This window comes from Miscanthus floridulus, chromosome 19 (assembly GCF_019320115.1).
Source record: "Miscanthus floridulus cultivar M001 chromosome 19, ASM1932011v1, whole genome shotgun sequence".
NCBI classification, from domain to species: Eukaryota; Viridiplantae; Streptophyta; class Magnoliopsida; order Poales; family Poaceae; genus Miscanthus; species Miscanthus floridulus.
Window position 1 is genome coordinate 16136437 of NC_089598.1, and position 24214 is coordinate 16160650.

The following is a 24214-nucleotide window of genomic DNA, read 5'->3' on the forward strand; positions in this document are numbered from 1 at the left end:
TTATTTTAATTACTACACTCATCTAAAAAATAATTTATTTTAATTTTGTTCTAAATTAAACTATCTAAAGTCTGATAAATTTATCTATTATAGTACCGACGTTGTATTACCAAATAAGTATCATTTTTATTGTGAAATATATTTTTATAACATACATATTTAGTTTATAAATATTAATAATTTTGTCTATGAATTTAATTAAATTTTAAACAGTTTGACTAGTACAAAATTAAAACATACTCTCTCAGTCCAGAAAAGAATCAATTCTAGCATAATATCAAGTTAAGTAATTTGTTAAAAAGGCATCAATATTTATGATATCACAAATAAATATCATTAGATTTATCATGAGATATATTTTTATAGTATACTTACTTGACATCATAAATATAATATTTTCCCTGTATATTTAGATAAAATTTTGACACCATAACCAAGAATTTGTATCTAAAACTTCATTTTTTGAGGTAGTGCTATCAGAATAATCAGATCCCTAATGCCTCCCACTAATCCCCTTGGAGCTTGGACTCAGACTAAACAAATCCGAAACACAAAGCAGGGGCCTCTTCGCAAATCCCACCACCACCACCGCCGCCGCCTCCGCCCGCCTCCCAGATCCGCCCGCCCGTCGTCGTCCTCCTCGTCCGCCCCTGCGGCGGTGAGATCCCCCGCCGCCCCGCCCTGGATTCCGTCGAGAGGATCGTCGAGGACTTCGCCATGGACCTCGCCATCAACCCCTTCTCCTCCGGCACTCGCCTCCGGTGAGTCGTCCTCTCTTACATCGCGTCATCCTTCTCACAGACCCCTCCTCGGATCTGCCCGTGGTGTAACGTATCCGAGTGTGACTATTCTTCGCAGGGACATGATACGTGCGATACGCGCGTGCAAGACGGCAGCGGAGGAACGCGCGGTGGTGCGGCGGGAGTGCGCGGCGATACGGGCCGCCATCAGCGAGGGCGACCAGGACTACCGGCATCGGAACATGGCCAAGCTCATGTTCATCCACATGCTCGGCTACCCCACACACTTCGGCCAGATGGAGTGCCTCAAGCTTATTGCTGCCGCGGGCTTCCCCGAGAAGCGCATCGGCTATCTAGGACTCATGCTGCTGCTCGACGAGCGGCAGGAGGTCCTCATGCTCGTCACCAACTCTCTCAAGCAGTATCCACCCTGTCTGCACTTACCGGTTGTGTTTGTTGATGCTTTTATGGGTTATTTCTGATTTCTAGAGTATTTGTTATTACTTAACGTGGGCAGAGATCTTAACCACTCAAACCAGTTCATTGTTGGGCTTGCGCTCTGTGCTCTTGGCAACATATGTTCAGCTGAAATGGCGCGTGATCTGGCTCTTGAAGTGGAGAGGCTGTTGCAAAATAGGGACCCTAATACAAAGAAGAAGGTGCTCACTTTGACAAGATAGTTTAGCCCCTAGTGAATTTTGTTTGAGCGCTTGTAATGATATTCCATTCCTGGAGTGTAGTAGTAGCTCCGCTTCTAATTCTACAAACGCAAAGTTAATTAACTATTAAGATGTTTCAAGGACCAGAACAATAGTTTTCCATTTCGCTATTTTAGCTGATAACACCACCAAAACCATGCTTAAGAGGTAAGTGATAAGTGATGAGTGATTGTGCTGGAAAATCATACACATTTAGATATTAGCTCCAATAAATTTGTCATTGAAGAACCCTTATCACCATTGGCCTCATTTGTACCCTGAACATTTCTAAGTTGGGCACTTTCACTCTTCTCCAATCATCAGTACTTATCCTTCTTGGTTAGTTTGTGAAACGTGTGCTGTGGAGAGGTCTCATTGATTGCCTAGCTCTTGTTATTTTGTAGGCTGCCTTATGCTCTATAAGGATTGTCCGAAAAGTTCCAGACTTGGCAGAAAATTTCATGAGTGCTGCCGCATCATTACTGAAGGAAAAACATCATGGTGTTCTGATATCTGCTGTTCAGCTTTGCATGGAACTATGTAAAGCGAGCCATGAAGCATTGGAGTACTTGAGGAAGGTATGCATGACAAAATCACCAGAGTAATACTTCTTTCCTGGAGAATTATTTACACTTAGGGGTGCTTGGTTTGAGGAATGGGATACTCCATCTTCTCATCCTCACTTGTTTGGTTTGTGGAATGGAATGGGCTGATTCATCAGGATCTCATTCCTCATAAGCTAATATTGGTATAAGCATGAGGAATGGAGTTCCACTAAATTTGACGGATGGACTCATGATGCACCAACTCATCTAGGGTGGGGTGGTTCCTCAAACCACACCCCCTAGTGTCTTCAGTCTCGATGTTAGATAGCAATGGCTATTATTTTCATTCCTTTTTCCGTGTTAACATGGTGAAATCCTTGTGTGTTTGCCATACTTGGATGTCTGAGATCTAAGTTATTCTTTTTTTCATTCACACCAGTGAAAATGACCATGTTAAAAGAATTTCAAGTTTTATCCTTAGTCTAAATTGATCCGGTCCATTTACTTTTGGAAACTTGGCATGGTCTTTTAGTTTATGTGACATGTCTTTTGTATGGACTCACAGCATCTGTCCTGCTTTAAATAACCTGGGCATTTTATGTTTTCTCTTTTTACCATCTATGAAATGTATGATGCTGTTGATTAGTCATTCCAATTTTTTTTGCTTGCCTCAATAGTAGAATATATATTTTGAGCTAGCTGACACTGATTTCTAGGAGAACACTGTAGTATTTGTTAGGTTTCTGTTATCTGTCTGAAATGACCTGTGAGCAACAGCATCATTAGCACTGTTAGCAAGGGATGCAGTGCAACCCAAACTCCCTATTTTTGACTAATAGCAGGATATAATCATCACTTAATGCTAAAAGCATATTGGTATGTATGTTGTTTCTTCTACGTAGTTGGCAAGGTTTTCACTAATAAACCTTGGTAGCTGTAATAGTATGTAGCATACAACAACAACAACAACAACAACAACAAAGCCTTTAAGTCCCAAACAAGTTGGGGTAGGCTAGAGTTGAAACCCAGCAGAAGCGATCAAGGTTCAGGCACGTGAATAGCTGTCTTCCAAGTACTCCTATCTAAGGCTAAGTCTTTGGGTATATTCCATCCTTTCAAGTCTCCTTTTATTACCTCTACCCAAGTCAACTTCGGTCTTCCTCTGCCTCTCTTCACGTTACCATCCTGGCTTAGGATTCCACTACGCACCGGTGCCTCTGGAGGTCTCCGTTGGACACGTCCAAACCATCTCAACCGGTGTTGGACAAGCTTTTCTTCAATTGGTGCTACCCCTAATCTATCACGTATTCATCGTTCCGAATTCGATCCCTTCTTGTATGACCGCAAATCCAACGTAACATACGCATTTCCGCGACACTTATCTATTGAACATGTCGTCTTTTTGTAGGCCAACATTCTGCACCATACAACATAGTAGGTCTAATCGCCGTCCTATAAAACTTGCCTTTTAGCTTCTGTTGTACCCTTTTGTCACATAGGACACTAGATGCTTGGCGCCACTTCATCCACCCTGCTTTGATTCTATGGCTAACATCTTCATCAATATCCCCGTCTCTCTATAGCATTGATCCAGTATGTAGCATAGAATTTTCAAATCGATCTGATTGACTTGATAGATGGTGTGAATGGGTATACACCTGTGCCACCCAGTTACGAGTCCTCTATGACTCTGAATTTTGGTGCCTATTTCTTCTTATTTACAATGCGACCTAGTTTCTCCTAGGTTGCTCTAGTTTTTTAATGACTAGTCAACAGTTCAACACTGACAGACTGTCTTTCTCACACCTGCATGTTCCACATTGGAATGCATAAATCTCAGACCTAGCCTTGCTAATTTGGATCATTCATGTGCTGATACCTTAACACAAAGTACCACTATAAACATTGATACAATAGTGTGACCTTTTTTTGTGTACGCAACCGTTCCCTTTGTTGTGATCTGCACCAGAAGTGCAAATTTTCTTCTTTTCTGCCTGATAGTTGATTTTTTTTTTACATTGCTGACTTGCATTTTCATTTGTGTCAATAAATGTTCTGACAAAGCCTTCTTGTTGCAGAACTGCCTTGAAGGACTGGTCCGAATACTGAGAGATGTGTCCAACAGTTCATATGCTCCTGAATACGACATTGGTGGCATCACAGATCCATTCTTACATATCCGAGTGCTTAAACTCATGCGAATACTGGGTCAAGGAGATGCAGATTGCAGCGAGTATATCAATGATATTCTTGCTCAGGTGGTTTGTTCATCTTGTATTTTATACACATAACCATTTCTCTTAAATAATTACCACACCTTATGTATTACAATATTATTCCAAGTGTGAATAATTACCACAGCTCATGTAGCAATGTTATATATAACTATAGCAATATGAACTTCTAGTGGCACTGTCCTCAGTAATCTGTGGTTTGTTAAGTTCAAATTGATGGTGTTTCATCTAGATCTTTCCCAGTGAGTTACTGCTGCTAGATTTTGAAAACTGTGTAATACGGATGTTAAGTTATTATTGTTATTATCATCATCTTTATCTTTGTACCCTTTTTGGGTTATCTTTGCACTTGGCATTCCCTTTATCTTTGTGTGGATTATAAACGCATGAATTCCTTTTCCAGGTTTCAACGAAAACCGAGTCAAATAAGAATGCTGGAAATGCAATTTTATATGAATGTGTGGAGACAATAATGGGCATTGAAGCTACAAGTGGTTTACGTGTGTTGGCAATTAATATTTTGGGTCGATTTTTGTCCAACCGTGATAACAACATAAGGTAGATTTGCTCTTGCTCTTAGGCAACTGATACGATGAACATGTCTTTTTTTTAATATATATGTAGGACAAAAGGGCGGAATGGTTTCTATATCTATTTATGTTTTTAATTTCTTTGTGGTTTGATGTTTTAGGCGTAATGTTGATTACAACGCTATTCTGTAGACTACAAGAATGTTGTCCCATCTATCATATGTCATAACTAAAGTTCTCATTGTATATACTGCCTTTTCAGATATGTTGCCCTAAACATGCTTATGAAGGCCATCGCCGTAGATACACAAGCTGTGCAGAGGCACAGGGCAACAATTTTAGAGTGTGTCAAGGTAACAAAATTTGCCAGACTAATGTGATGCATCTATCCTTTTTGTCCCTTTTGTGGAATAAAAGATGCTCATCATGTATGACTGAGATAAGGGTTTGCTCATTTCTTTTTACCTTGAGAAGACAGTTCTTTCCTGCTTTGTATGATTTCCAGGCCCTGTACTTAATTTATAAATAACAAGGGAAAAAACTTTGATCCTAGAACAATTATTTTATTTTCAACACATTTTCTATTTACCTGCCCTGTTTATGGATCTGTTTCATGGACCTGTCACTTTCTACTGGATTCCTAAGCTGGTTTTGTACTTATTTTCTATCACATATGTACGCTCAGGATGCAGATGTCTCTATTCGTAAAAGGGCCCTGGAACTTGTTTACCTACTTGTAAATGATACAAATGTAAAGCCATTGACTAAGGAACTTGTTGATTACCTTGAAGTGAGTGATCAAGAATTCAAGGAAGACCTCACTGCTAATATATGCTCAATAGTTGAAAAGTAAGTTAATAATTCTGGATCCAGCATTTCTCCTTGTTGTGGATGACTTATGGTTTGTGCAGTTTTGTTCTCTGCATGCAATTTGAAGAAAAATCTGATGTTTGCCCCAATATTTATTGTGTATCCACTATTGTTAGACATATGGACATATATAATTGATAAACGATAATGATTTTGGCTTGTGCAATAAGTGTTGCATTTTCCTGTGGTACAGTGTCTTTGTCGCCTCCTAGATGGAGGCAGGTAAATGGAATAAGGGAGCATGATTCATTAACGAATGTGAATTGATTTGTTTTCATCTGACTAGTAGTCTTTTTCTTCTCACGCCCTCTTTTGATCTTGCCTAAAGTCTTTAATCATAGTTCTTTCCACATATTTATATCAGCCTAATTTTCTGAGTTCTATCACTTATAGGAACATGACATATACATCATTCTCAATACACTTTCTTTTGCAGTATGCTACTGTAATATCAGTGTTTTGGTCTTTTATTCATATTGAGTTTTGACACAGCATGGAGCTGCTACTCCTTTTCTCCCCCAGTCCCCCTTCCCCCTTATTCTGCCTAACTACAACACGCTTTGGTTATTTAATTATTTTGGGCCCATATCTGTGCTTGATGAATTGTTTTAAATTTGGTGCTGGTATTGAAAAATAATGAAACATTTTGTCTATTTCCTGTCGGTTTATGGGAAATTAATGGTTTGGCATTTTTTTGTTAGGTTTTCCCTGGACAAGCTATGGTACTTAGACCAGATGTTCAGAGTTTTATCTCTGGTACGTGGAGCAGTACTGCAGTACAGTTATTAGAGCTTTCTGGGCCTTTCTCTCTTGTTGCATGACTAGCAATTCTACAGCTATACTAGTTACTCATATGCTCTGTAGAATAATCTTTTTTTTACCTAACTTAAGGAGAGAAAGACTTGCATACTTGATCAGGGTTACTGACTACTATTAAAGTATTAACTGGAATATCATGTTAGGGAGTTGTGATCTATGATCTATGCAGTCCCAGCAATGTCTATTATCAAATCCTTGTGTCACCCACACCTTCCAGGTGTGGTAACTCCACCAGTGAAAAGACCCAAGACCAACGTACTAAACCAAAATGTCAATTGCCAAATAATCTGCCACATTTTGTGTTGCATGAACCTTTGTTTCTATATGATTTCCCTTCCGCCAAGTAAATCTATGAGCTGTAAATGTATGAGCATGAATTTCTGTTGCACTGGTAAATTAAAGATCCAAATTGATGTTGTACTCTTTCATGTCCGCAGGCTGGTAATTACGTAAAGGATGATGTATGGCATGCTCTTATAGTTCTAATGAGTAATGCATCTGAACTTCAAGGATATTCAGTCAGGTCATTATATAAGGCATTGCAAGCATCTGGTGAACAGGTATGGAGAAAGAATTAATGTTCTTTGTGATGTATACTGTTGGATTATGTATCTAATGTGCATAGATCTCTTCTATGTTGATATGTTTAGGAAAGTTTAGTTAGGGTGGCTGTTTGGTGCATCGGTGAATATGGAGAAATGCTGGTCAACAATCTTAGTATGTTGGACATGGAGGAACCGATCACGGTGAGTAAAAAAATTCTTGGCAGCCATCCCTACTTGGTTATACACTTTCTACTGAGAAGACTCTGCACTGATGATTCCATCTTATATTGTTATGTAGTCTTGTTACTTTCTTCATGCAAATAATTTGTAGGCTATGTTCAAACTGCTCCAAATCAGTGTATATACAATTTTGACAGCCTCCCTTGTGATCACCTTGTGAATTGCGATTACCTGTGTTATCTGTAATGGCTGTCATTGGGAGAAGTTATGTGACCATTCATTTACTCGTATGGCTGCATTTATGATTGATTGCAGAATCTCTGCCTGTATATAGTTTATAGCTCTAGCATCTTCCCTCATTGGCCTTCTCTTTATGTATTTCATTTAGGAGTATTGCTCCTAAAATTTATTAGTGTCAAACGGCTTGGTCAATTCCTGATCTTGTTCAGGTAACAGAATCTGATGCTGTGGATGCCGTAGAGGCTGTTCTTCAGCGCTACTCTGCAGATGTTACTACTAGGGCTATGTGTCTTGTCTCTCTTTTGAAGCTTTCCTCCCGGTTTCCACCAACATCAGAGTAAGTTATTGTTGAACTGGACCTTGTCCTTGTGTCATAGTTAAATACTTTGTACCATAGTGGGACAACCTAACAAATGACTCAAATACAGTGTATTTTTGTGTGAAGTAGCAGAGTTTATGTATGTTGACTCACATGGAGTTTGTTTTATACCGGCTATGGATTTTTTAAAAAAAAAATGTTTTATTTTTCTTCTCTATATTTGTCCATGAACAGTATGCGCTTGCCAATCATTAAACAAGTAAACACTAGGTTCACAATTGTCGCAATAACAGAACAGCAGTCCACAGTTTCCAACTTGGTTTGGTAATTGTGGTCTGTGGATCACATAATTTCTTGTGAACTATATCATTTTGATCATCCTCAGCAATAAGAATTGTATATCGTTGAGTTTATAGTGTAACAGTCTGTGTTTTTCTTCATGTCTTTAGCTTTGTTTACATGCAGTGTCAGCTTAGTTTCAAGTCTTGTAATGCATGCCTTGAAACAAGTTCATTAGATTCATGTGATCTATCGTAAAGTGGCTGCATGATTTTATCATTTTTTTGTTCTTGTGTTGCCAGGAGGATAAAAGATATAGTTGCTCAAAATAAAGGGAATACTGTGCTTGAATTGCAGCAAAGATCTATTGAATTCAGTTCCATTATACAAAGACATCAATCTATAAAGTGAGTGGGAGATTCTGCAATTATTGAGGATAATTTTGTATTCCATATAGTAGTCAAAGAAAATAGTAATATGGATAATGCTGGTGTATGCGCAGATCATCTTTGCTTGAACGGATGCCTGTATTGGATGAAGCTAATTATTTGGTGAAGAGAGCTGCTTCTATACAGGCTGCAGTTTCATCTGTAAATTCTGCTCCAGCAGCCACTTCTGGAGGCCCACTTAAGCTTCCAAATGGCGTAGCAAAGCCACCAGCAGCTCCTTTGGCTGATTTGCTTGATTTGAGTTCTGATGATGCTCCAGTGACTACTTCGGCCCCTACTACAGCACCTAATGATTTTCTACAGGATCTGTTGGGTATTGGTTTGACTGATTCGTCTCCTATAGGTCTTACACTAAACTATTTTCCTTTCTTAATAATTTGCTTCTGCTGCTTGTTTGTTTGCACACAAAGCACATCATGCTTTATCATATTTTTATTATTTCTCGCCACATAGTACACATTTGGCTTTAATTTATGCCAGTAGTGCAACAGGTTTACTATTTCTCAACACATAGTCCAAGTTTTGTTTTAACTTATGCCAGTGGTGCATACCTTCCTGTTCTATAAATAGGGTTAAACCTTGTTGAGTGCATCTTGTTTGAGACAGTTAAGATCTGTTAATTATGCATTTATGCTGGTTGTAGTGACATTGCTAGCTGAAATGTTGCTTATGAGTTTGTTCTGGTCTATGTCTAGGCGGAGCTCCATCTACAAGCACTGACATTCTGATGGATCTTCTATCTATCGGTTCATCTCCTGTACAAAATGGCACACCAACGTCAAACTTTAGCCTTCCTGCCATAGGTAAAAAAACTGTCTGTATGGACAATTTGTTTTTTGAGTTTTTGTCATTTGTGCTTATTTGTCTGACACCATGTTGCAGAGACTAAACCTGTCCCTGTTACACCTCAAGTTGTGGATCTTCTTGATGGTTTGTCCTCAAGCACATCTCTTCTTGGTCAGCTCCTAATGCTTGATTATCTGATATAAGGAAAAGTTGCGAATACCCCCTAAAAGTCACTGAGTTTGATTTCCCTTCCATATCAAACTTAAGGTGACTTCAAAGGCGGCTTTTGCGTTTTCCTACTGACTACTGATTAGTAACCTTCCCCATAACCAACGAAATTTACTGTTACTCAATTTGCATGTTTGCCAGATGAGAATGCAGCTTACCCTACAATCACAGCATTCCAGAGTGCAACCTTGAGGATCACATTCAGTTTCAAGAAGCAACCTGGAAAACCTCAGGAGACTACAATTAATGCTTCTTTCACAAATTTGGCAACCACTACATTCACAGATTTTGTCTTCCAGGCAGCTGTGCCAAAGGTAGCATTCGCCCCTGAGATTCCTCTGACACTAATCTCATTCTCTGACAACAGAGATCTTAAATAGTCAGCCGTACTGACCAAGTTGCTAAGTTTCTGTTGCAAATCTTGTAATCACTCAACTGATTGTTATAGGGTGAAAACCCATATATGATGAAATTGTTCACAGACAAGATATGTTTTTAACTGACATTAAAAGGGCTGTAGTTTCCTAACATTTGATGTTTTGCTCACCTCTGTTGCCCTGTGTTTCAGTTCATCCAATTGCGTTTGGACCCAGCTAGCAGTAGCACTCTTCCCGCCAGTGGAAATGGGTCAGTCACACAAAGCCTCAGTGTCACCAACAACCAGCATGGGCAGGTATGTCACCCCCTCCCCCTCCCTCCCCCCTCTTCTTGAATGTGGCGTAACTTTGTTTCCTTTTTTTTTAAACGTCTGAACCAATATGGTATTTTAGAGATTGTAATTGGTAACTCAGCTTTTGCATGTCCCTATGAAAATGATGCATCAAGAATAGTGTCTGATACAGTTCCTTTCAGTTGATAATGAGTTTTCTTAATGCAAGCAAAGCCTAACACACTGATGAATAGTCTGATCATGGCTTGTGCTTGAAGTTTGTTCTTGAATTTTTGTCTATCCATTCTGATTCTGGACTGTTTGCCTCATAGAAACCACTTGCAATGCGTATCCGGATGTCTTATAAAGTGAATGGTGAGGACAGGCTGGAGCAAGGTCAAATCAGCAATTTTCCTGCTGGGTTGTAGTGCCACCTGTGTCTATAGGGTTGGGGGTGCTCTTTCAGCGTGCTGCAGGCAAGGCGTTCGTATTCTTGTTCCTGACCATTATTCTCACTTCTGCTTGCCTGCTAATGAGTTGTGTACACTTGTAGTTGGTTTTGGCCGTCCATTCTCTTTATAGCGTACAGTAGATGGCAGCGATTAATGATATATCCTCAGTTTTGCCGAAATGTATTTATATGTTGGTGTATATTGGACTAAAGGGTAACCAAAATTTTCACCCTTTTCCCCGCATACCAAGCATCAAAGGAATGTGTTGTATCATGATTTTTCCCAATGTAATTATTTATTTTTCTACTCAAGCTCGTACAGGCTTATTGTACACAGATAAATTATTTGTTTTTCATGTGTGTTCCTTCATGTGTTGTTCGCCTCTGCGGCTGATAAGCCAGCTGATGCTGTTTTGTTGTGAAAGAAAAACAGTCACATGGCAAATAAGCTGGGCTGATAAGTTCATTTGGTCCCAAGGTTTTTAAGTTTGACTTAGCAAATTCAGATAAATTTGGTCTGATTTGGCCCTTGTTTAGTTGCTACCCAATTTCCAAAAAGTTGCTACAGTACCTGTCACATCGAATGTTTGCGGCCCATGCATGGAGCATTAAATGTAGACGAAAAGAAAAACTAATTGCACAGTTTGATGGGAAATTACGAGACGAACGTTTTAAACCTAATTAGTCAATGTTTGGACACTATTTGCCAAATAAAAACAAAGGTGCTACAGTAGACCCAAAATCTAAATTTTGCGAACTAAACAAGGCCTTGATGCTCCTCAACTTTATCTGGATGTACGGAAAGCACGATCTGTTGCCCACTCGAGTTTTTCTGGGTGCGTTGTCAGGCATTTGCGCTGCGCATGATCCTTGATGGTCAACATCAGACTGATTGCACGAGTGCAGTGTGACAACTTCAGCACAATTCTGTAGTGGTACTTGTTTCCACTGCTCCAGACATCCTGTAGTAACAGTACTCAGAAGCATTTACCATCATTTCATTTGTCGCCCTTGTTTGTTTCAGGCATGTGTGCGTGCCTTGGTTGGCTCATTCCAACTTTACCCCTCTGCTTTTACCGTCGGCGCCCCAACTTTTAGACTCGGTATCTGTATTTAATCACCTCAATAAGTCTCCATAACTTCTTGACTAATCTTACATGTATTAAATGCTGTTTGGTACTACCAGTACTGACGTCCTGTTTGGTGCTGCCCGTTAATTAGGTCCCGTTTAGTTCCACCCAAAAGCCAAAAAATTTTGCATAGTAACCATCACATCGAATCTTGCGGCACATGCATGGAGTACTAAATATAGACGAAAAAAAACTAATTACACAGTTAGTCGAGAAATCGTGAGACGAATCTTTTAAGCCTAAATAGTCTATAATTAGACAATTTTTACCAAATACAAACGAAGTGCTACAGTAGCCAAAAGCCAAAAATTTTCGGAACTAAACACGCCCTTAGCACGGGCCAAACATGTCAGCCGAAAGCATCTACATCCTGTCATTTCATGACACGATCGCACAACCAATTTGCCAAGCTGTGTTGTTGCAATTGCAACCCAGTGGAGCGGTGCAAATCGCTAATCACTGAGCCGTGCAACGGGCACATTGAATGCGGCACTGTGATGGCGAGGCATCTGCCATCATATTGAAAGGTCAGCAGTACTTGCTGTCCGTTTAATACCGGATACGGACACATAACCGCACACGCTTAGGACCAGGGCCTCACATGCTGCTGCTGCAGCTGTCTGAGCCCTGATCGCTTGGCTTATAAGCCGTATTTTTTTAGTGATAATATTTTTATCTTATAATAAATCAGTCAACGGTACTTTCAGTTTGTTCGGTTGGCTGGTTCATATCGTTGCTGGTTCGTGAAGAAGTACTGCTGGCTGATTTGTGTGAGAGAAAAATACTGTTCCAGCTGAAAATTTACGATCGTTTACGACAAGCCACGGCCAAACGAACAGGTTGTCAGTCATGCTTATCACCCAAACCAAAAGGACACCTGGTGCTGCTAGACTAGACGATAAACACGACCTGTACAAAACCCATCCATCGCTCTCGGGGCGATTCAGAGACGCTCCAGTCCCAAGTTAGCAAACCCGGGACGTGTCTGATTAACTATTCTTATTTTCGCCCCGTTCCTGCAGCCGTTTTCCAATCGGATTGCTGCAACTTTACTGTTTCTGTTGGTGTAGATCGCCTGCAGAATCGGCGAACAATTTGGCAGATGCATGGTCATGAAAAAACCTCTCCTGTAACATCACATTACTACTTGCACCGCTGCAACGTCAGTCAATCCTAATAAAGCTGCTTTGATTCGTCATCACGGTGACCTAATTTTCGGTGCTACTAGTATCTTTCATGGCTCTGCGAAAATGGAGTGGTTGGGCTGGAACGAGTCCGATCCTGTGCTGTAAGGGCTAGTTTGGTTACTGCCCTGGCAAAGTTGCCTGACGCAGGGAGCTCCCCCAGGCGTCCGATTTTGGACGCCTGGGGTGGAGATCGATGCCTGGGGAGCCTCTTGCCTGGCAGTCATCAATCCAAACAGCCCCTAAATTTCCTCGCTTCCTCCTCTATTTTTTCAAAGAAAAGCCGTGAGCGTGAACGGATTGCGAATTCTATGGGTGCAAGTGTATGGTCCCTTCTGCTTCACAAGTCCTTGTGATGACTTGAACATTGAGCAACAGTACTAGCGTACAAACACTTGCTTGCTAAGGCAAGAATCTGCCATTAAAACTAGTACTGCTTCGAAACAGTGTCCTCGCAAAATAAAATTAAGAGTGTGACCAAGAAGACAAAAAATAATGCTGTGATTGGTACCTCAAGTTTGCGAGGGCAATTTCGTCTCTGCACTAATCTTCTAGTAAAACTTAGGAGTATCATTTTCCCAAGTACAATTTTGTTGTTATATAGATCCCCACTGAAATGTGAGCAAAGACGCTGGCCAATGGCAAATGAAGGAACGGCAACACAAAAACTCACAATCCCATGCTAATTCTAAAGCCAATTCGTTTCGGCTTATTCGCTCGTATCTGGCTTATAATCTACGGCTTGAACATTGTTTTTCTCTCACATCAAACCAGTCAGCAGTAAGCCAATTCAGCCGAAACGAACAGGCCGCTAGATGGGATGCTCTGTTGAACATCAGAACATGGTATAATCAGCACACCCAAATTTCATCTTCATCATGCACCTAGAAAGCCAAGATGACCACCACCACCACAAGCAAATGGGATTTACTAGTAAAATAAGATGAACGAATGCCTATGAACAAATTCTTCAGCGGTTTAACGGGCGAGCAAATCAGCTCAATAAAGTTTGGAGCACGCACCACCACACACGCTTTCTTTGTGTCACGATTCACGAATCCCCGAGACTAGGCCTCTGCCACGGCAGCCTGCCGTTCATGTTCATCGCCGGCGAGTCATCGGACGCGAGTACGGGAAGCTTCCCCTTGCCGTTCCGCGGCCACTGCCAAATCTTGGACACCGAGAAGCTGTCGCCCTTGCTGCCCGCGCCGATCCTCTTCCCCTCGGTGCCGCCGCCGCCGGCGGCGGTCTCGGTGCCTGCGGGGTTGGAGCCCACGCCGACACCTCTGAGCCTCGCCCCGGCCCGGGCATGGCCGTCGCCGTGCCTCCTGTGGACGGACACCTGGAGGCTCGCCTCCGCGAGGACGTACTGGTAGGAGCCCATGGAGTAGCACCGCCTGGCGTCCAGGCTGCTGCTCGTCTCGCCGTCCTCCCTGGTCACAATGCCGGCGCCGTCGCGGATGGGGCCAGGCGCCGCCCTGGACAGGTTTTTGAACTTGCCGAGGCGCACGGGGACCACAGCGTGCTCGTGCTTCCACCCGCCGCCTTCCTCGTCGAACCCGTCGACGAACAGCGCGGCGGCGTCGGCGCCGAGCGCGCACCGGCACAGCGGGCACGTGGAGTTGGAGAGCAGCCAGGTGTCGATGCAGTCGATGTGGAACGCGTGCCCGCACAGCGGCAGGAGCCGCAGCCGGTCCTCGCCGGCGAACTCGCACAGGCACACCGCGCAGTCGAACGGCTCCTTGGCGCCGGCGCCGACCACCACCTCCCGGTACAGGAACACCGGGAGCGCGTCGATGACGTCCTGGTCCAGCCCGGCGTCGTGCAGGTGGAACAGCTGCTGCAGCTGCCTCTGCAACGCGGACTCCTCCCCGCCGCTGCCCGCCGCGTTCACCCCACCGTCGGCCTCGTCCCGTGCGCGCGCGCGGCCGCGCCTGAGCAAGAGCCTGACCACGAGATGCAGCAGGCAGGAGACGAACAGCACCACGGCCGCTATCACCACGACGAACAGCACCGCGGGGCTAATCTTCGAGCCATGGCCGCCGCCGCCGCCCCCGGAGGACGACGCCCCGCCGCCGTCCCCGGAGGACGACGCCCCGCCGCCGTCCTGCTGCTTCTCGACTTCGCCGGCGACGGCGAGGCCCGTGGCTAATCCTAGCAGCAGCAACATCTCTCCCTCCTCGTCCTCGTCCTCCCTATCGACGCCCTAGCCCAATCTGCTGCGGGCAGCGCGCTGCTCATTTCGTGCACTAAACCCGAGCGGCTTTTTGAGCTGAGCTGAGCCTGAGCAGCTAGTAGTGGTAGCTTCTCGGTTGCCGGCAACTTGCAGGAGGGGCAAGGGGCCAAGGCATTAGGCGATGAGGGAAAGGCTTGTGAAGCGTGACTAGCCCCATGCTTATATATGCAATTGGGGGAGACACAAACACACGGCCACGGAAGCAACCAAACCAAACCTACAAAAGCAGCAGAGCATACGTGGCCTTTTCTGCAAAGGTAAAGGACTGAGCTAAGTCCACTAATCTCGTTCTTTTCTTTTGACATTTTGCACTAGGCCAAACCGTGACTTTTGAATAGCACTGATCAAAACCAAATTATTTCAACCACCATCCTAATCCTTTATACTATATATATCAGCCTGTCACATTTCTATACCTAATCATAAACTTGTATCTTAATAAAATAAAATCTTTAAAAAAAAAGTGAGAAAGAACCCATATATAGTAGTGATCTTCATGTAACGAACCTGGATTCGCTGTCTGACATCAAAGCCCTTGTTTAGTTCGCGAATTTTGGATTTTGGGGCTACTGTAGCACCTTCGTTTTTATTTGATAAATAGTGTCCAAACATTGACTAATTAGGCTTAAAACGTTCGTCTTGCAATTTTCCATCAAACTGTGCAATTAGTTTTTCTTTTCGTCTATATTTAATGCTCCATGCACGGGCCGCAAACATTCAATGTGACAGATACTGTAGCAACTTTTTGAATTTTGGAGCCCAACTAAACAAGGGCAAAGTGAGAAAGATTGCGATCTCTGAACCTTTTCTGCAAGGTTGGTACTGCGTTCTTTCCTTCTCGTATTTGGGTTCCCACTTCCAGCTTTGGAATATGACTGGGCGGGCGATGCTGCAGTTAGAAGGCCGTTTTCTCGCGAAAAAGGTGCGTGGTGCCACTGTGCAAGGAACCCGGGCCGGCTGCGGTCTCGTTCTCTCCTCGTCCTCGGTCCCTCGTGCGACGCAAAGAAAAGCCAAAAGAGCAAAGGAATGAATGCTCGGGGAGGCACCGGGCGGGCAAAAGGCGGGAAAATGATGGTGGCCGGGGCCGATGGCAATTTCTGTGGAGCGTTGGAGCGTCGTCGCTTGTGCCGGTGGAGGACTGGAGGTGGAGGGTGGATGGCAGCGTGCGGCTTGTTTTCAGCGGAATTCGGTGGAGATTTCTGGTGCCGGATGAGATTTTTCGCTGCATTTTATCCATCGAAAGTCGAGGACCGCGTGATGGTGGACTGGTAGCGATGCGTGCGTTCTGCTGCATCAACATCCCATCTGTCGCAAAACTGTGAAGTGCGTGTCTGTGCTGTGCGTCAGTTGCGTTGCCACTTGCCACACGTGTGGCTGAGCCTGAGGTCCAGATCGAGAGATCGGACCCCCCCTGAGCCCTGACCACCACTCCTGTTGCCAATCAACCTCGGAACTTGGGAGAAAAGCCGTTGGGAAACAGAGGGGAAAAAAACTATGGCATCAATCCACAACTTATGATTTTTCTCAACATTCCCCTCTTTTGTAGTATAACTACGACACTACCACACCGATAGAATCCTTCATTGCATGGATAGAATGTGATTAGAATACATATACGAAGACCATGTACTTGTGCACATCGTATGACCTGATCTAACACCCGTAGGTTATATACGCACAATTCTGCAGGCACCGTGTGGTACACTTCCTACTGCGGCTTATACCAAACCACCCGTGTGGTACACTTCCTACTGCGGCTTATACCAAACCACTCTTGCAAATTAAAGACACCAATGCAAATTCCCTGCCTAAACATACCTACAACAGCTCAACGCTCGTTTGAAACCCAGGAATTCCACGGCAACCGGCGCAAAAATACTGCGTGCAGCGCAGTGCAGGGCTCTTGAACGTGCGGCGAGGATGTTGCGGTGTCGCCACCACGACACCGTCGTGTGGCGTCGCGTCCCCACATTATTGTTTGCTGGTGGTTGCCGGGCTCCCGGCCGGTGCGTTGACGACTGTGGCGGCGTCAGCCCCACCGATTCGGCTTTGCTTGCGGTGCTCCCGTGTTGGGCACCTGGAGCGGTGGAGCCCCCCGCCTGCACGCCCACCACCGTGTCGTCCCGCCCAGCCGAGGTCCCGTACCCGTCTGCTCGCGTCGTCGCCTCGGCCTCGGCCCCTTGTCGTTGTGCCTTTTGTGCGGCTGCCGCGCGCCCGTGCACTGCGGCATCGACGACGCGTCGCGTTCGTGCCACGGAACGACGGAAAGCAAGCAAGGCGCGCGGCGGGTGGGGAGGCCGGGGCCCCGACGCCAAGCGCGGCCGAGGCAGTCACCCGATCGACCGGCTGCCGGCCGGCCTGCCGCCGGGGTGAGACCGCTTGTTTGTTCGCAGCCATGCATTTGCTCGATCGAGCGCTCGCCGCCACGCTTGTTGCTTGCAGCACACCGCCAACGTCAACGAACTGTGATATGTCCGCGGACAAAGTTTGCTAGGTGGCAAGAGCGATAGTTGTCCGGCCGGCTGTCACGTCGTTTCATCAGTCACACGCACTGTCACAGGTACACCGAACGCCGTACACGTCGCCAGGACAGCGAGAACTGTTGCTGTCCAAGGAAAAAGAAAATAAATAATGGAAGAATGGACATGAGTAGCTAGACGTACGAGCTGAAGCCGATCGAAGGCGTTTTGAGCGAAGAAGCATATATATATAGGCCCCGTTTAGGTCCAAAATTTTTTGGATTTTGGCTACTATAGCACTTTTGTTTGTATTTGGCAATTAGTGTCTAATTATGGACTAATTAGGTTCAAAAGTTTTGTCTCACGATTTCTCACCCAACTGTGCAATTAGTTTTTTTTCCGTCTACATTTAGTACTCTATACATGTGCCGCAAGATTCGATGTGATAGATACTGCGTAAAATTTTTTGGAATCGCCCATAGTGTGATAGCGTCGTTGTTATGCGTGCTGCCATTAATGGGCTAGTTAGCAGCTGGTGATCAGATCACTACTACCCATCCGGGGTAGATAGATGGTGGTCATGGCGACTTTAGCGAGCGAGCATGGCTGTGAGGAAGCACTACCGTACCACTACTGTTTCAGTGCAGCAGGGCGGCCGGGTGTCTCTCGGCAAGGACAGGACAGCTCATAATGTGAGGTGTCTCGTTGCCTGCTCTGCTCGCGTCGCGGGTAGGTTTGCCCGTCCGGTCCGGATCACACTACTTACGTACACACGGTCCGACGGAAGTCGCTGGCCTGCCTCCGAGAGGAAGAAGATTAGCGCCAGTGCTCCGTCATTTTGGGCGGTAGGTAATGGCAAGACAAGAACCGAAGAACGCGACGTGTCGCCCTGCCGAGGCTGGCGTGCATATAGGCTGTTTGGTCTGCCGGATCAAGCTGTCCGAGTCGGAGTGGCTCCTTGCATTTCCGCCGGATGAGTTGATTCTATAAATTGAACTGCAGCCTTAACTGCCCGATGCCGGATGACATCATTCCACTCCTCAATCCAAACAGATTTATAGGTTCGGATGACTCCTCACCAGTCCGTGATGCATATATGTCCGGAGGAACGCCCGTTCCTGCGCCGCCTGGACGACGACGACCATGCGTGCATGCCCCCTCCCAAACGTGCGCTCCGCTCATACGGTTTCCTGTTGCTTTCAGAGGACAATGACACTGACACTTGCGAACTTGTTTTCTTCGTTCAAGAGGATGCTGCAGCAGTCTCATGTCTGTTACGCCGTCAGGGATTAAGCGTTTCATCTGAATGTTGCATATATTGCTATGACTCTATCCGCATATTTTATGTGAAGTGTTTCGTATGCATATTTATGATGTAAGTGTTTCGTTTGGTCGTCGCAGGCGTCCCCAGTCCCCCACATTCCCCAGGTCAGTTGACTCTCTCTGTCCTACTCGCCATCCTCACGGTCCAGCGAAGGGATACATTCCAACAGCACGGCCGCAACCCAACTCGCCCCGACTGTACGGCGCTCACCCGCTCCCTTCTCCCGGCCGCACGAAGGCTCCCGCGGTGGTGGCGCGTGGCGACCGACCGTCAAGCCCTGCGCTAGATCCACTTCCCTCCCCGTCACCACCGTCGCTTGCTTCTTTTCATTCCGTCGTCCGTACACCTCTCTCTCTCTCTCTCTTCCCTCTTGGCGTCTCCTCCCAACGCCATCCCCCACGAGGCTGAAAATAACCTCTCCGGCGGCGAGGCGATTGAGTCGACCTCCGGCGAGGTGCGAGGACGCTCCGAATCCCGCTCCCGTCCGCGCTCGTCTCCAACCTTCCAGTCCCTCCTCGCCAGTCACCGCACACCGCCCAGAGCAGCGAGCGTCTATTTTCTTTGTGGGCCAACGGCCGAATACTACGGCCCAGATACAGCCCATCCGAAATACTGTACGTATGTGTACTACGTACTATATACTGTACTAGCGAGCTTCCCGGTCCGGTGCGCCGAGCGAAATCAGCGAGACAGCGACCTAGCGTTGGGCGGCGGCGTGGCGCACTGGCGCGAGCGCCACAGGCGCAGCAGCGCGGGCGTCGAAAGTCGAGACGTGCGGCTGGTGCAGGAGTCGTACCACAGTACACGGAGGTCTGAATCAACAATCAGCACGTTGTAGCCCTTGTTTAGTTCGCAAAATTTGGAATTTGGGGCTACTGTAGTACCTTCGTTTTTATTTAGCAAATAGTGTCCAAACATTGACTAATTAGTCTTAAAACGTTCGTCTCGCAATTTTTCACCAAACTGTGTAATTAGTTTTTCTTTTCGTCTACATTTAATGCTCCATGTACGGGCCGCAAACATTCGATGTGACAAGTACTGTAGCAACTTTTTAGAGTTTGAGGTCCAACTAAACAAGGCTGTATTATTATTTTCAGATTCCCTCTGATTTCGATTTCCGAAGCATCGATTCCGCCAAGTGTCTCCATCAACAGCAGAAAATCTCCACGTCCATGGATTTTCTTTTCTACAATTTGGCTGCAAGCTCCGCCACTGCCCACTGGCTGAAAAGCGGGCACGCCCGCGCCCACGCCGGCGACCCGGCGGCCGTTTCCATCCGTGTTTTCAGTTCGCGTCACGGTCAAACGGAGGAGTCGTGGCGGTGGCGAACCGGCGATTCCACCGGCCACCACAGGGCATGAGAAAAACAACAAAAAAGATTCTTCACGGGCGCACCCCGTGGCGCGTTGCCGGCCTCCGTCTGTCTCCCTGTCCGCATCTCCGCCCCACGCGTCTGTCGAGAGCGAGATGATGGGAACGGTACAACTTTCCCCCTGACCCTCGCCTACTAGTACCACCTGCTCGCTCCTCCTCCACCACACCACCGTTCGTTCTCGCTCGCTCAGTCGCTCCCTCTCTCAGTGCGTCGCTGGCTTCGCTTCAGAGTTCGGACTTTCGAGTCCCCAATCTGCAGGTCAGTTGACTCTCTCTATGGCTGCTCGCCATCCTCGCTCATCAGGTGCTCGACGAAATGTCTACGTGTGCTCGTTCTTCTTGATTCAGCGCATGGGAGATGGGGGGAGACTCTGGGTGGTAGGCAGCCCCCTTTCGTAATTTGCTTGGTGTTTAGCTATGGTTTCCAACATGTAATCCACTTTGACCTGTAACATGTTTGAGCGGCCGACACTATTTAGTGCCTTGCTGGTCATTAGAATTCAGGTGGGGAAGAAAATCCTCGGTAGTTGCTTAATGGCATGTTGATTCCTATTTAGAAGCTGGTAGCTAGGATTTGCAGTTGCTGTGGGCACCGTCCATACGAGCTTGTCCTACAAGAGCACTAGGAAATTGACACCTACAAGAGCACTAGGAATTTGAGACCAACCCACATGAGCTTAAATAAAAGTGAAAGCTATTGTTCCTAAGGCGCTTTTGCATCAGCAAGCGGAAACACTGACCTTTACTGAAGTTCTATCCTTTTCGCCTTTTTCTCCCATCATGTGCATCCACAACTACAAATTGACGCTTGCAAATGCTCAAATCTGACCCTTGGATATGCAGTCTAGTTGCCGGTAGATCTGAAACCCCAGCAGTGGCTTTCATCATTTGCACTTGGGAAAACCATGCGCTCTAATTACCTAGTAATCAGTGGATCTCACCATTCATGGCCCAAGATGGTGCAGCCTGAGCTCATTACTGCATTGTGCAGCCTGCTTGTAAAACCCTTACACCATGTTCTTTCTAATGTAAAATGTTTCTTGGTTTTAGTTCTTTTTAAGTGTAATTTATCCTGATGGAGATCATTCACCTTTTTCTTTACTAAGGCGTTTAGTTGGCGAAATGGTACTGTAGCACTTTCGTTGTTATTTGACAATTAGTGTCCAATCATAGTCTAATTAGGCTTAAAAGATTCGTCTCGTGAATTTCGTCTAAACTGTGTAATTAGTTTTATTTTTTATTTATATTTAATGCTTCATGCATGCGTCCAAAGATTCGATGTGACGGGGAATCTTGAAAAAATTTGCAAAATTTTGGGAACTAAACACTACCTAAGGCGTTTTCCTGTTTGCAGCTTGGTAATTGGTTGCATATTCCCTCATCATAGCAATGGCGGGGTCACTTATCTCTCCCTCACCTTCTGTGGTCAGTTTCATATTTGCAGCGGCATATGTTGATTAATTTCTTGATAAAGCATTTAGATATCAGTTATTAGGCTTGTAAAAATCCTCAAATGGCTATAACCTTTTTGCTATGGTGACATTGAAAAATATTCTTACAACATGTAAGGTTCTGCTCAGTTTTTATTTATTTGCTTTGGTCTAGGATCCGAAGACAGAGAAGCCTGATGAGATGGTTAGAACTGGTGTTCTTTCAAGCCTTCAGAATTTTCTACGCAAGTGCCTCATAGCTATCCTCTCATATGGCCCAATGCCAAAGCACATTGCATTTATTATGGATGGTAATCGTCGATATGCTAAATTCAGAAGCATGCAACAAGGAGCTGGTCACAGGATGGGTTTCTCTGCTCTTATTGCTAGCCTGCTGTACTGCTATGAAATGGGTGTGAAGTACATCACGGTTTACGCATTCAGCATTGACAATTTTAAAAGGGACCCAAGGGAGGTGGAATCCTTGATGCAGTTAATGGAGGAAAAAATCAATGAACTATTAGAGAACCGAAGTGTAATCAACAAGATTAACTGTTAGATCAACTTTTGGGGCAACTTGTACTTGTTATGTGAGCCGGTGAGGTTGGTGGCTCAGAAGCTGATGGCGAGCACAGCTGGGAACACAGGTCTGGTCTTTTCTGTCTGCATGCCATACAACTCGACTTCTGAGATTGTCAATGCTGTCAGTGAAGTCTGTGCAGAAAGGAAGGAAATGTTGCAGAGTGAACATGTTGGCGACTGTAATGGTCATGCTGCAAATAATGGTGTGCATTCAGATATTTCAGTGGCGGATTTGGATCGCCACATGTATAGCGCTGGTTGCCCAGATCCTGATATCGTCATCCGAACTTCAGGTGAGACTCGACGGAGCAATTTCCTCCTGTGGCAAACAACGTTTAGTCACTTGCAGAATCCAGATCCTTTGTGGCCTGAGTTCTCTTTCAGGCACCTTGTTTGGGCTATATTACAGTATCAGAGAGCTTACCCTTATCTAGAGCAGAACAGAAAGCTGGTTAAGAAGCAGTTGTGATTCCATGTTATTTGCAAGGAGATACCAGGAGGGTTGTGGACATTTTAAGCTGTACAAAACTTCCCCTTTCCATTTTCCTTGAAATGGGAAATGCAAAAAAGAACATACTAGCATATAACATTATTATGAATAGATCACAAAGCCAAGTGTGATTGTCATCGTAACTAGTCACTTATTTGAGCTTGTAAAAGTGCTGTTATTCCTTGATCTATAGTGTGTCTGGGTGTGCCGGAGCGTTCCTTTGTTTTCGATGACAAAAACCTTCAAAGCACCCATGTTCGACACAAATCTGCAAAAACATGTCCCTGTTTTACTTCTCGGTTGGTACAAGTATGTGTCTGACCACGTCAAAATAATGTGCTAATATAATGTCCACTACTACAATGGCAAAACAGGAAAAATAGACAAGAAGGCAAACCACACGAGTATTCTCAACTAAAGACATCAACTTAGGTCCATCTGACAGCATGGCATCTTGTAAAGAATTTGCAACTTGATTTTTAGGAACCGTTTGGCCGGACTCCTGCCGGCTCTGGCACTGTAGCAGGGTGTCGGCCGTTGGGCGGCCGACAGGAGGCTGCGGGAGCCGGAGCCGGCGGAGCTCGAATTTCTGGCTCCGGCTGCTGCGACCGCGTCTGTGAGTGGGGAGGAAAGGAGAGAGAAAAAGGTCTTCGGTGAACAGTGAAATACGTATAGATGAACAGTGATTTCGGCGCAGGAGCCGGAGCCGCCCGCAGCCAGCCAAACGGGTCCTAATAGTACAATTGATCTTGCGTATTTTCACAAACAAAATAGATACATCAGTCCGCATACATGTAAAACTTTGCATTCGGTTTAACATACAAGGTATAATGTTGCAATCGGCACATCAAGAACTACGGCCTTATGCCAATTTCGCAGTATGTCAATCATGCGTAGTTTCATAACCAAGAACTGTTGTTGCCAATTTCGCAGTATGTCAATCATGCGTAGTTTCATAACCAAGAACTGTTGTTGCCAATTTCGCAGTATGTCAATCATGCGTAGTTTCATAACCAAGAACTGTTGTTCTACTACCTAACGTTCGAATCTGCATGACCAGTTTCAACAACAGCATGACAAGGAGATGAATCAAGGCTGTGTCCTTATCAAAATATTTTAAGTGTTTCTGTAACATCGAATCAAGGCTGTGTCCTTATCAAAATATTTTAAGTGTTTCTGTAACATCTGTATAGTATTTTTGTAGGGGCAAAACCAAAAGTGCCAATTGTTTTATAACGAAGTGGTGTCAGGTGTTTCATAATTTGAATGCGAAAAGACATGTTTTGTTAAGAAAAAAAAATGCTAGGACGGTATGTTTCTGACAAAAAGGTAGAAATTCAAGTGAATTGTTTTTTATAACTTGAGGAGTTTTTCCCCCTGAAAGATCACAGAGTATTTAGTTTAATAACCACACAATTTTTTTTCATTTATTTATCAGTAATG

At 44.9% G+C, this 24214-nt stretch overlaps 3 protein-coding genes across 5 annotated transcripts; 2 read left to right on the top strand and 1 right to left on the bottom strand.

The window, feature by feature from the left end:
* The first annotated feature begins 532 nt into the window (after positions 1–532).
* Positions 533–10685, top strand: LOC136527236 (AP-1 complex subunit gamma-2-like). 3 transcript variants are annotated; one of them, XM_066519880.1, is made up of 19 exons: positions 534–761; positions 859–1161; positions 1258–1399; positions 1843–2016; positions 4062–4241; positions 4621–4775; positions 5010–5100; positions 5433–5596; positions 6319–6373; positions 6874–6996; positions 7087–7182; positions 7611–7738; positions 8302–8406; positions 8502–8791; positions 9144–9251; positions 9331–9405; positions 9604–9776; positions 10031–10135; positions 10444–10685. In XM_066519880.1, the coding sequence occupies exons 1-19, from the start codon at positions 718–720 to the stop codon at positions 10537–10539; spliced, it is 2607 nt and encodes an 868-aa protein (XP_066375977.1). In that variant the 5' UTR covers positions 534–717; the 3' UTR covers positions 10540–10685. The 3 variants fall into 3 exon arrangements, with proteins under 3 accessions (XP_066375978.1, XP_066375977.1, XP_066375979.1); XM_066519881.1 differs by lacking the exon at positions 9331–9405 and having other exon boundaries at positions 533–761; XM_066519882.1 differs by lacking the exon at positions 534–761 and having other exon boundaries at positions 1025–1161; positions 1260–1399.
* Positions 10686–13782: 3097 nt separating this feature from the next.
* Positions 13783–15255, bottom strand: LOC136527750 (RING-H2 finger protein ATL46-like). The gene has a single exon (XM_066520582.1). It carries the CDS (start codon positions 15044–15046, stop codon positions 13928–13930), a length of 1119 nt encoding a protein of 372 aa, XP_066376679.1. The 5' UTR covers positions 15047–15255; the 3' UTR covers positions 13783–13927.
* Positions 15256–20455: 5200 nt separating this feature from the next.
* On the top strand, positions 20456–22959 carry LOC136527556 (dehydrodolichyl diphosphate synthase CPT3). Its single transcript, XM_066520330.1, is given in 3 exon segments — positions 20456–20528; positions 21624–21694; positions 21875–22959. Coding segments are annotated over 2 exon segments (912 nt in total). The 5' UTR covers positions 20456–20528; positions 21624–21658; the 3' UTR covers positions 22751–22959.
* The last annotated feature ends 1255 nt before the right edge of the window (positions 22960–24214 follow it).

Bases quoted from the DNA above. Each gene is read 5' to 3' on its own strand.
- LOC136527236 (XM_066519880.1), top strand. From the start codon at position 718: ATGGACCTCGCCATCAACCCCTTCTCCTCCGGCACTCGCCTCCG. The intron at 762-858 runs GTGAGTCGTCCT...TATTCTTCGCAG, and splicing joins TCCTCCGGCACTCGCCTCCG to GGACATGATACGTGCGATAC. The intron at 10,136-10,443 runs GTATGTCACCCC...TTTGCCTCATAG, and splicing joins CCAACAACCAGCATGGGCAG to AAACCACTTGCAATGCGTAT.
- LOC136527750 (XM_066520582.1), bottom strand. From the start codon at position 15,046: ATGTTGCTGCTGCTAGGATTAGCCACGGGCCTCGCCGTCGCCGGCGAA.